Raw genomic sequence first — 12,211 nt, forward strand, 5'->3', positions numbered from 1 at the left:
GCCTCTGTTTCCTCATTGCAATTTAAAAAAAAGAGAGAAGAAATCACCTCTTCCAGGCTTACAATTAAGTACAGACTTTTAAAGGCTTGGCACAGAGTTAATGCTCTAGGATGTGGGTGGCTCCCTCCTTGCTGTATCAGTGGCCCATCGCAAGTGCAGGTAGTGGCTGCGTGAGAACCTGTGTTCTCCTCAAATGTCTCCCCAGAGGAGTGGGGGTCACCTTATCTGCTTAGGGCCACGTGGGTACTCCACCCCAAGTTCTCCTACTTGTGATACTAGCCTATTGTTTTCTCCCTTTTTCAACATCTGTTGAAACAACAAGTTTCAACATCTGGTCTTGTGTCACCTACCTCCCCCCCACTTTTTTTCTTGGAATATTTTATTTTTTTATTTTTTATATATATTTTTTAATTGTAGCATGCGAGCTCAGTAGTTGTGGCTCGCAGGCTCTAGAGCGCAGGCTAAGCAGTTGTGGCGCATGGGCTTAGTTGCTCCGCGGCATGTGGGATCTTCCCGGACCAGGGCTTGAACCCGTGTCCCCTGTATTGGCAGGTGGATTCCCAACCACTGAGCCACCAGGGAAGCGCTCTTGGAATATTTTAAAGCAAATTTCAACGATCGTATCATTTCACCTATAAGCACTCCAATGGGTATAATAGATAAAGATGTTAAAGGACATAACCACAAAATTTTTTTTTTTTTGGCCATACCGTGGGGCATGCGGGATAATGGTTCCCCGACCAGGGATCGAACTCGCGCCCCCTGCAGTGGAAGCACAGAGTCTTAACCACTGGATGGCCAGGGAAGTCCCAACCACAAAAAATTTTTAACGCCACCCCCCCACACACCAAATCAAGAGTTATTCATTAATATAATCTAACACCCAGTCCATATTTATTTTCTTCCCAATTATCTCAACAATGTCTTTTTACTGTTGATTTGATTGAATCAGGATTCCCCAAAAGTTCATGTTACAAATGATTGTAAGAGCTCTTAGGTATTTTGACACCAACCTGCTGTTCTGTTTTCAGTGGAAATGCTAGAAAAATGAGGAAGTTCTTACTTCCTGAAAGTCTCTCACCTCACTTCCCTGAACCCTTTTCAAACCAAATAAAAATTAGCATCTCCTTTTTTGGGTGTTTTTAAATGACAAAAAGAATTCACCCCTCACAGCAGCTTTGAAATAAATGGGTTCCTCAAACAACTTTCCAACTCCAACAATCACCCAAGTGAAGAAGAAAGGCAGGCCGTGCTTTAGTTCTGGTTTTGGAGGGTAAAAATTTCCGAGGAACTTTGCTCTTTGCAGACAGAATTTTTATGCCCTGCCACCTGCATTTCGAAATCCACCAACCACAAAATTTACTCCATCCACTTTTTTCTCTCTCCCTTCCACACTCCCTCTCTCTTTTTAGCAGCAACATACAAGCCGGCCATATTAGAGAGATGGAAATAAAGCTTCCTTAATGTTGTATGTGTCTTTGAAGTACATCCGTGCATTTTTCTTTTAGCATCTAACCATTCCTCCCCTGTAGCCCTCGGCCCCTCAAATCACCCTCTCCCCTATCCCACCCGACTAACATCTCAGTCTCTGAAAATGCACAAAGATGCCTGGCTACCTCGCCCTGCCTTCAGTCTCACGGGGCTCAGTCTCTTTTTCTCTTTGGGTAAGTTAGACTGCACATCTGCATGCTCCTGAGGGTCCAGAAGTGCAGCCGCAACAGGAGGAGGATGGGGGCCGGGGGTAGCAAAGAAGACATCGCTTGAGCTTCCCTTCGGCGTTGTCCTTGGGAAGGGAGGCGCGGGGATGGGGGGAGATGTGGCTGGGGACTGCATAACGCTGAGACGACTTGGTCGCAGAAACGTTGGGTCAAGGGATCTGAGTGTTCCTCGGAGGTGTCATTGTCAAGGGAGGTGATTTTTCTTTGGATTTCCCTGAAATGGACGTATGTGGGGCTGGGGGCCGAGGGTAGGCTGATGTGCAGAGCCTCTTCATGGATTTTTTCTTTTAGCTGCTACAGATCTCCCGGGACTTAATGCTCCCTTAAGGGGCTTCTTCTGTGAACCTTGATCTTTGGAATCTGGTGGATTTAGGATATCAGAAAAGAGTGTACGGGGGAGTAGGGGGGCAGAAAGTTGAGTCTGGGTCTGGCTTCCTGGAAATCTGTACCACGGATTTGTTGCAGTGTGTGGAGGCGTAGGTGGGAAGCAGGCTTGAGGAATGATCTCTGCATTGGGAAGAGAACTGCTGAAGCAGGCACTGGTGGAGAAGCTCTCTGGCTTGGGCCAGATGGAGTGGAGGAGGAGACAGGTGAAGGGATCAGAAAAAAAAAAAAAGAAAGAAAAAAAAGGAACACATGAGTGTGGTTGTGGCCCTTTGGATCATGTCTCCGAACTGTCCAGCCCCACCTTGCCGACTGTCAAGAGATCCAAATGCTAATTTCATACATGGCCACTCGTGGACTTCCTGGTGGGTAGGTGGGCTAGGGATCCTGCTTTATAGGTAGTTTCCTTCTTGCAAGCCTGCTTTATAGGTAGTTTCCTTCTTGCAAGCCTGCTTTATAGGTAGTTTCCTTCTTGCTCTTAAACTTACTCATTGCTGGCATAGCAATTGAGGATCCAGTCCAACGGCTGTCAGTGGGAATATTCCCCACCACAAAGTCTCTCTCTCCCTCTTTTTCTCTCCTTCTCTGGCATGCTGTGCTGGATATTGGGCTGGAGTGCTAGAGACAGCCCAGGGCCCCTGACAGCCTGCATGATAAGGCCTATGAGCTTTGCTGAGTTACTGAACATATTAACAACAGAGCAGGAGTGTTAGGGAAGCTTAGGCAGTAGAGCCAGCATGAGCCTTGGACTGGATCTGGGTTTAAAGCCACCTTTGTCATTTACTTCATACTATCGGCAAGTGACTCCCCTCTGAGCTTCAGTTCTTTCCTGGGTGAACTGGAGAATACTTACTGCCTGGGTTTTTTGTGAGTCTGGCACATAGCAAGTGCTTAATAATAGCTACCCTTTATGAGCTCTTTTCACTTGCCCACGCGCTGTGTATCTTGTTTAGTCCTCACGGCAATTGGTAACCATATGGGGCAGATACATTATGATCCTCACGTTACAGATGAGGAAACAGGCACGAGAAGTTAAGTAACTTGCCCAATAAGGTCACAGTAGTTTAAGGGGAGCTGAGATTTGAACCCCTGGTTGTCTGACTTCACCCCATTCATTTTTTTAAACATCTTTATTGGAGTATAATTGCTTTACAATGGCGTGTTACTTTCTGCTGTATAACAAAGTGAATCAGCTATATGTATACATATATCCCCATATCCCTTCCCTCTTGCGTCTCCCTCCCACCCTCCCTGTCCCACCCCTCTAGGTGGTCACAAAGCACCGAGCTGATCTCACTGTGCTATGCGGCTGCTTCCCACTAGCTATCGGTTTGGTAGTGTATATATGTCCATGCCTCTCTCTCGCTTTGTCCCAGCTTACCCTTCCCCCTTCCCGTATCCTCAAGTCCATTCTCTCTAGGTTCTTCATGACCATTTTTTTTTTAAGATTCCATATATATGTGTTAGCATATGGTACTTGATTTTCTCTTTCTGACTTACTTCACTCTGTATGACAGGCTCTAGGTCCATCCACCTCATTATAAATAACTCAATTTCGTTTCTTTTTATGGCTGAGTAATATTCCATTGCATATATGTGCCACATCTTCTTTATCCATTCATCTGTCGATGGACACTTAGGTTGCTTCCATGTCCTGGCTATTGTAAATAGAGCTGCAGTGAACATTGTGGTACATGACTCTTTTTGAATTATGGTTTTCTCAGGGTATATGCCCAGTAGTGGGATCGCTGGGTCGTATGGTAGTTCTATTTTTAGTTTTTTAAGGAAACTCCATACTGTTCTCCATAGTGGCTGTATCAATTTACATTCCCACCAACAATGCAAGAGGGTTCCCTTTTCTCCACACCCTCTCCAGCATTTATTGTTTGCAGATTTTTTGATGATGGCCATTCTGACCGGTGTGAGGTGATACCTCATTGTAGTTTTGACTTGCATTTCTCTAACGATTAGTGATGTTGAGCACCCTTTCATGTGTTTGTTGGCAATCTGTATACCTTTGGAGAAATGTCTATTTAGGTCTTCTGCCCATTTTTGGATTGGATTGTTTGTTTTTTTGCTATTGAGCTGCATGAGCTGCTTGTATATTTTGGAGATTAATCCTTTGTCAGTTGCTTCAGTGCAAATATTTTCTCCCATTCTGAGGGCTGTCTTTTCGTCTTGTTTATGGTTTCCTTTGCTGTGCAAAAGCTTTAAGTTTCATTAAGTCCCATTTGTTTATTTTTGTTTTTATTTCTATTTCTCTAGGAGGTGGGTCAAAAAGGATCTTGCTGTGATTTATGTCATCGAGTGTTCTGCCTATGTTTTCCTTTAAGAGTTTTATAGTGTCTGGCTTTACATTTAGGTCTTTAATCCATTTTGAGTTTATTTTTGCTTCACCCCATTCTTAACCACTGAATTCTACTGCCCCCGATATTTAAGAAATGATGCTGCTATAGTAACAATCATTTGGATCAAAGAATCTTAAGAACAGGCAAAAGAGGGGAGTTGGGTGAGTGACCAGTGTGCAAGGAAATGAGGATGGAGGACAGGCAACCTGGTTGGGGAGTTAGGGAGAGCTTTCTGCGGGAGGGAGGGCCTTATCTAAGTGAAGAAAGCAAGGGGGCTCGGGGACCAGGACCAGGGTGTGGCTTAGAGGAAGATGGAATCTAGGGTGAAGAGGTCAGGGCATGGGGGCTGTGAGGCGGTGGTGGAAGGAAGCTAAAGCCTCTGCAAACCTGGATGGGGGGAGGGTGCAGGAGTAGGGACCTTGAACTTGAACTTGATTGGTGCTGTGATGAGACATGCCCTGGTACTTCAAGGCCGAGGGCTCAAGTGGACAATGGAACCTTGGTGGTTGTAGCAGCATCAGTCCCCAAGATGGAGGGATGTCCCAAGTGACAAGGGAGGGGACTGAGACAGGGCCTGGGTTTGTGAGGATGACTATAGAGCTGACAAAGGGACAGGGGACAGCTGGCCAACGTGCTGTACACACGACAGAAGCAGATGAGACTAGTTTTCAGTTAGAAGCAATCCAAATGATTGGTTTTCCTTAGAGTTTTTCTCAAAACTCTTGGCTCCACGGTCACTGGCCTGGTTACCAAAGTCTGGGTTATGTTAGGCGAGGCTTAGAAAGTGGAGTCTGGTCCTCACTCAACCCCAGTGCACACGGACACACAGGGGAAAACGCCTTCCCTTCCCTCTACAGACTTTTATCGAGTGCCCTCTGTGTGTCACATGCTGTTCTGGGGCCAGGGATGCCAAGATAAATAAGAATCAGCTCCCCAGAGCCTCCCGAGGGACTAGGGAACTTAAACAAAAAATAGTAATGCAGCATCCCATGTGCTGTTAGCAGCTAGCCTTTGGTGGGGGCTGACCATGTGCCAGGCACTGCTGTGAGTTTTATGTTTTAGTATTCAATCCTCACAACAGCCCCAGGAGGTAGGCCTATTGTTGTCTCCCATTTTATGGATGAGGAAACTGAGGTGCTGGGAGGTGAACCACCTTGCCTAAGATCAGACCACGGCTCTAGAGTGCTGGTCTTGGCCACTATGCCATTCTGCCTCCCGGTCTGGGAGTGACAGAAACCTCCCGGTCTGGGGAGAGGGCACAGGCACTGGAGAAGCTGCCACGGGGGCGATGCCTTGTTAGCTGGGATCTGCGGGGTAAGCAGGAGGGCTCAGGGGGCAGCAGGGTGAATGAGCTTTCCAACCTGCAGCAAAACACGTGCAAAGGCATGGAGGAGTGGAAGAAGGCGGCGTTTTCAGGAAAGTAAGAACTCCGGGGCCACTGGAGTGGAGGAAGCGTGAAGGGTTGGAAGCAGGACAGGAAATGAGGCTGGGATGCTGGATGGTCCCAGATGGCAAAGGGCTCAGAAGCCCAGGAGCCTGGACGAGATCCTGAAAGCAGCAGGGAGCCAATGGCGACTGGGGGTGAGGGGTGACAAGGACAGGTGCTCACCTGGCTGCATGGGGGTGGCCTGGCCTGGGAGGGAGACCTGAGGCAGTGGGTCTGAATGGTAAGGCAGCCCAGGAGTTGGGCTGCGTGTCACAGTCACCTGGGTGGCAGGGGCTGCCCTGGGACACAGCGTGCTCCAGAAGGGTGGGGACTAATTTCTCTGCTTAGACAAACTCTGTTCTTTTTTTTTTTAACCAAGAAGAAAATTAACCTACCTCATAGGTTGCTGTAGGGTTGGAAAGAGGCGTGAAGAGAATTAACTTCTAGTCTCTGTAGGAAATAGCCTTTGACAGGAGATGAGCAAATTTTTGTGATCTCTGCAAGACGGGCCAGTTAGAAAAGTATATGACATGGGGCCTGAGGTGCCCCTATACGTCTTAGAGAGAGTGAGGGGCCCTGGGCATTGGTGCAGTTTTGGAACTGAGCTCAAAAGCCACATCCTTACGGTACCCTTGTTGAATCATTGCCTTTCTGTGAGTTGGAGATCAGAGACTCAGGCTCCAGACCTGGTCCCAAATGGGACAACCAGGAAGACTGCGAGCCCCCCTTGTATGGAGGTTCCTTTAAAGAAGACCATTCCCCTCTGGCCAGCCTGACTGGCTGGGGGCTGACATGGGGGCTGGACCTGCCATGTAGACAGCAGGAGGACTGAGCCCTGGGACCCCTTGGTACAAAACTCACCCCCTGACCCAGCCTCCACCCCTCAACCTGCTGTCTAGAGCCTGCAGCCTGGCAGCCTGGGTTCCAATCTAGCTTTGTCACTTACCAGCTGTGAACTTGGGCTATTCATTTAACTTCTTTGTGCTCCATTTCCTCACCTGGAAAGTGGGGGTGATAATAGGGTTGTTGTATTAAATGAGGTGATATCTGTAGGGTGTGTAAACAGCGCCTGGCACACAGTAAGCACCCTGTTGTTACTATGAAGTCCTTTTGTGGCCCTAGCCGTGGATTCGGCTAATTTCCCGAAGCAGCAGAGCTCCTCAGGAGCCCAGGATTTTGCTCACAGCTCTGTCCTTGTTGCATGATGATTTCCTCCTCTTTAATGAGGGCCTGGATTGGTGAAAGGCCTAAGGCCCTTGCCCTGAGCTGGGACCCTGGGACACCTCAGGCGGGAGTGGGCGCTGTACTGGGAGTCAGGAGCCGTGATTCGGAACCCGGCTTGTCCCTCCCTGCCGTGTGTCTCTCTCAGGCCTCACTTTCCTCACTGGTAAGATGATGGCGCTGGATCTACAATTCCTGAGGTTCCGAACCCCTGCTTTGGTGACTTCTGTGCCTCTCTCTGCAGTTGGGACTTGACGGTTGCCCTCTCTGACCACTAGAGGGCACACGTGTCCGCCTGGTGCCTCCTGCAGGCTGTGCCATAGGGATGCGGGGAAGGACCCGCATTGCACCTCTCAGTCTGACCCCTCCTGCCGGCCAGAAAAGCCCCCTCGCTCCCCGGGGCCCTGCCCTCCCGCACAGCAGAGTGCTCGCTCCTTCAAGATGGAGGGAGCTCCTGGTAGGGTTCAAGTTCTGTCTCTGGAGTGATGTTGTGGCCTGGGACGGGACAGAGGCAGGGATGGGTCAGCCAGACGTGTGGGACCTACTTCCTAATGCCACTTGGAGGCTCCTTTTGCTCAGGTGCCCTAGGAAGGTCGCAGAACCTTCCCAGGGAAGGTGCTAGAGAAGCAAGGTGTTCCTGGGATGTGAGGTAAGCTCAGGACAAGGCCCTGCCGGGCTCCTTCCCTGAAGATACCTCCGCCTCTGCAGAGCGGGGGCGGAGATGGCATTTGCAGCGCACCTCCTCCTCGCCTGGCGCTGTGCTCAGTGCTTTCATAACGCGCTGAGGGTGAGGAGATGGGAACTGGGCTTTGTTCTCCTGGGGGCGCCGCTCAGCCTCTCCCGTTCCTATTTCCCTGACGAGCACTTCAGCACACCTGGAAGCTTGGCCTTGCAGGTGGAGCCGTGTGCCTGTCCCTCTATCTAGGGCCGGGTCCTGACCTCCCTGGCCAGCAGTTCAGAGCATCTCCTGCTCTTGTCCTGCCTACTGGCCCTGGCCACTCATCCAAAGGGATGAGCCGAGTAGAAGGGCTTCGCTGTCCCTGCTTCCAAGCTGCAGTGCTGTTCCTGGGGTGGGGCCCGGCAGCTTTGCACAATGAAATCTTTTGCAAAACGCGAGCCCTGTGCAATCCGGGGGAATTCCAAGGGGCTGCCCTGAGGGGTCAGGCTCCAACGTGCCCCTGCCGGGAGACTGCCCCAGAAGCCCTTCCTGCTTAGGGGGCAGAACTTGAGGAGAATTTAGGCTACCCTTTGCCTTATTTTTATTTTGTTTTGTTTTTTTTTGGTGGCCTCTCCCATTGCGGAGCACAGGCTCCGGACACGCAGGCTCAGCGGCCATTGGCTCACGGGCCCAGCCGCTCCGCGGCATGTGGGATCTTCCCGGACCGGGGCACGAGCCCGTGTCCCCTGCATCGGCAGGCGGACTCTCAACCACTGCGCCACCAGGGAAGCCCTTTTGTATTTTTTGTTGGCTGTGCCTTGAAGCTTGCGGGATCTTAGTTCCCCCAACAGGGATTGAACCCAGGGCCACCTCAGTGAAAGTGCTGAGTCCTAACCACTGGACCGCCAGGGATTCCCCTACCCTTTGCTTTACATATTTTATCTTTTTTTTTTTTTTTGCGGTACGCGGGCCTCTCACTGCTGTGGCCTCTCCCGTTGCGGAGCACAGGCTCCGGACGTGCAGGCCCAGCGGCCATGGCTCACGGGCCCAGCCGCTCTGCGGCATGTGGGATCCTCCCGGACCGGGGCACGAACCCGTGTCCCCTGCATCGGCAGGCGGACTCTCAACCACTGCGCCACCAGGGAAGCCCTACATATTTTATCTTATTTAATTATTACCGTAACCCCAGGAGGTAGGTATCATCAGCTGTGTTTTACAGAGGAGGGGCCTGAGGCTCAGAAGATGGAGAAACTTGCCCATGTTCTCCCAGCCGATAGAAGGCAGAGCTGGGATTGAACCACATCTAATGGGGTCTCCGTGCCTCCTAGCTGCCCCCCTGCCGTCCCCTAGCGGCTTCTTCTCTCACTCAGAAGGATAGTGGCCTGGTCCTGGCCTAACTCTGGGACCTCAGCTCTCTCCAGTTGCCCCCTTGATCACTCTGCTGGTTGTGCTTCAGATACGTGATGCTCATTCTAACCTCTAGAACTTTCCTCTTGATGTTCTGCTGCCTTGGATTCTTTCAAAATTTCAAATGGCTCACTCCTTCACTTTAGTGGGGAGCCACCTACAGGGCACCGCTTGGAGCAGCTTTCCCTGACCACCCGATGTCAAACACACCCTGCACCTTGCTTTATTTTTTACAGCCCTTGCCTGTGAATCAATAGCTAAAGTTACGTTATTTCTTTTCCCTGTTAATGTCTGTCCCCCTCCCTAGAATATAGGCTCCATGTTTCAGTATCTCTGCCTGCCTCCATCATAGCAATTATCCCTGGGGCTTAGACTAAGTGCCTGGGGCACAGGAGGTGATTTATAAATATTTGGTAAATGAGTGAATGAATGATTGATACTGAGCATTACTGCTTCTCCTTTATAAAGAATATTCATCTTTTGGGATGAGGTTTCGACCATATTGGCAGAGAATTTTAGAATTCAGCCCAGGGCTAGGGTGAGGTGAGCGCAGTGCCTAGGGCAAAATTTAAGGAGGTGTCTGCATGACCCTGAGGGTGGGCACCCCCTTAAGTCTTGTGCCCAAGGCTTTCTGCCCCTCTGTGGGCAGGGGGTGGGATGGGCACTGCAGCTTCAGCTGGGAGGGCTGTGGCTCACTCCCCTCACCCTAGACTCCGTCCTGCTTGGAATGTCAGAGTGGGATGGGCCTTCTCCGGCCACACACCCAGGGCTCCTGGACCAGGTCCAGTGCTCCCCAGAGGACTCTGCACCCTGCTGTCCCTGCAGCCTGTATCAGCTCCTTGCTGTGGTGTGTCCAGGCCTGGCATCTCCAAAAGGACTCCTGTCCTTATAGACCCATCACTTGGTCCCTTCGAATTGTGCCTATTCTTCTGGGGCATCTCTTCCTTCCCGTTGCTCATCTGCTGTCCCTGCCGGGAGCCTGAGGAAGAGAAGGGGGCTGACTGGGCTGGACTGGGCATACGGCTTGACTCTGCACTGCGGTATAGAGAGCGAGGCCTTCTGAATCTGCATCTGTCCTCAAGGCTGCCTGCCCCCGGGGGACACTGCAGCTTCAGCTGGAAGGGCTTTGGCTCAGCCGAGATGGGTGAAAGTGGTGGGAAGAAGGGGGAACCGAGGCCAGCACCGTGCGGCCCCTTGTCCAAGCCATCAGGTGGCCATGACAGGCCTGTGGCAGGACAGCCAGGTGGAGGGAAGGCTTGAGGCCATCTGTCTGTCCCTGGCTTGACAGACGATGTGCTCTCTCTCCACCCCAAGGGCCACATCAGTTACCGCTCAGGAGCTTCGCCCACCCCACTCCACCCTACCCCGTGATTTCAGCCATGAGGGGCCCCGCCAGCTGTCCTAGCCCTGCTCCGCTCTGCCCCCTCCCTGGCCTGGTCTGCCAGAATCCTCACCAGCTTGTGGCTTTTCCCACAGTGCCACCCGGGCGAAGCATGGAAGTCACAGTACCTACCACCCTCAACGTCCTCAATGGCTCTGATGCCCGCCTGTCCTGCACCTTCAACTCCTGCTACACCGTGAACCACAAACAGTTCTCCCTGAACTGGACTTACCAGGAGTGTAGTAACTGCTCCGAGGAGATGGTGAGTTCTCAGATGGAGGCAGGGGTGGGGAGGCAGGAGCCCCACAGCATGAAGCTCCCCTTTCCCACCACCTGCCCCTGCACCGTACCAGGACCCTAGCATACCCTGGTGGGCTATCTGCTCCTGAGGGCATTGGCAGAGGTGTGCTGGGTGCCTGGGTGGCCCTGGGAGGGTGGCAGAGATCTAGAGGTGACTGCCTCTCTTCCAGGTAAAAGGGGGCATGGGAGGAGGAGCATCCTGCTGTCCTTGCAGCTCCTTGCTCATCCAGCCCCCTATCCTGTCCCTCGCCTCCTGCCCCCCCACCAGTTTCTCCAGTTCCGCATGAAGATCATTAACCTGAAGCTGGAGCGGTTCCGAGACCGCGTGGAGTTCTCAGGGAACCCCAGCAAGTATGACGTGTCAGTCACACTGAGAAACGTGCAGCTGGAGGATGAGGGCACCTACAACTGCTACATCATGAACCCACCCGACCGCCACCGTGGCCACGGCAAGATCTATCTGCAAGTCCTCATGGAAGGTGAGGGGCTGCTGGGGGGCCCTGCCCGTTCCCACCCAGCTACTCTCCAGCAGGACTAGCTGGGGCTCCTTGGGAGAGGCTGTGCCCTCCTGAGGGGTGGGAGCAACAGCATGTGCTGGGTGGAAGACATCTGTTTTACTCCTTCCCGTCCTTGAGGACTATGTCTCAGGGAGTCCTGATGATGCTATCCAGCGTGATCACCATCTTAAGAATCCCAAGAGCAGCTTTCATTTATTGGACACTTGCTATGTCTCAGTTACAGCTAAGGCTAAACTCTCTAGATGCAATATCTCACTTCATCCTCATACAACCCTATGAAGGAGGTACTATGATTATTCCCATTTTACAGATGAGGAAACTGAGGCTACGTAAGGTACCTAAGGTCACACACTTAATAAATAGTACAATCAGGACTCAAATTGGGTCCACTTGACCTCAAAGTCCATCCTCTTGGATACTGCATTATATTGCCCTCCCCTGGGGCTTTTAGGTGCCCTGGGATTATGGGGTGGGTGAGGCGCTTAGAGGTCCATGGCCTGGGTTGATTTTTTGCTTTGACTAGAGTGCTTTCCACGGAGGAGAGTAAAGTCAGGACCACCCCACACCTACTGCAGGGAGCAGGGGCCAGTGGACAAGGCTCCCTCTTCCAGCCCTAGGGCTCAGCGGGTCTGTTTCCTCTCCTTCTCCAGAGCCCCCTGAGCGGGATTCCACTGTGGCCGTGATCGTGGGCGCCTCCGTCGGGGGCTTTCTGGCTGTGGTCATCTTGGTGCTGATGGTAGTAAAGTGTGTGAGGAGGAAAAAAGAGCAGAAACTGAGCACGGATGACCTGAAGACGGAGGAGGAGGGCAAGACGGATGGAGAGGGCAACGCGGACGATGGCACCAAGTAA

At 51.7% G+C, this 12,211-nt stretch overlaps 1 protein-coding gene across 1 annotated transcript; it reads left to right on the plus strand.

Moving 5' to 3' along the window:
- Window positions 1-1,525: 1,525 nt before the first annotated feature.
- Window positions 1,526-12,211, plus strand: SCN2B (sodium voltage-gated channel beta subunit 2; the record flags this gene model as incomplete). Its single annotated transcript, XM_081240619.1, has 4 exons — window positions 1,526-1,664; window positions 10,639-10,805; window positions 11,112-11,322; window positions 12,012-12,211. Exons 1-4 carry the CDS (start codon window positions 1,595-1,597, stop codon window positions 12,209-12,211), a joined length of 648 nt encoding a protein of 215 aa, XP_081096745.1. The 5' UTR covers window positions 1,526-1,594.

The sequence above is a fragment of the Mesoplodon bidens genome (genome assembly GCF_964165515.1).
Source record: "Mesoplodon bidens genome assembly, chromosome: 7".
Lineage (NCBI taxonomy): Eukaryota > Metazoa > Chordata > Mammalia > Artiodactyla > Ziphiidae > Mesoplodon > Mesoplodon bidens.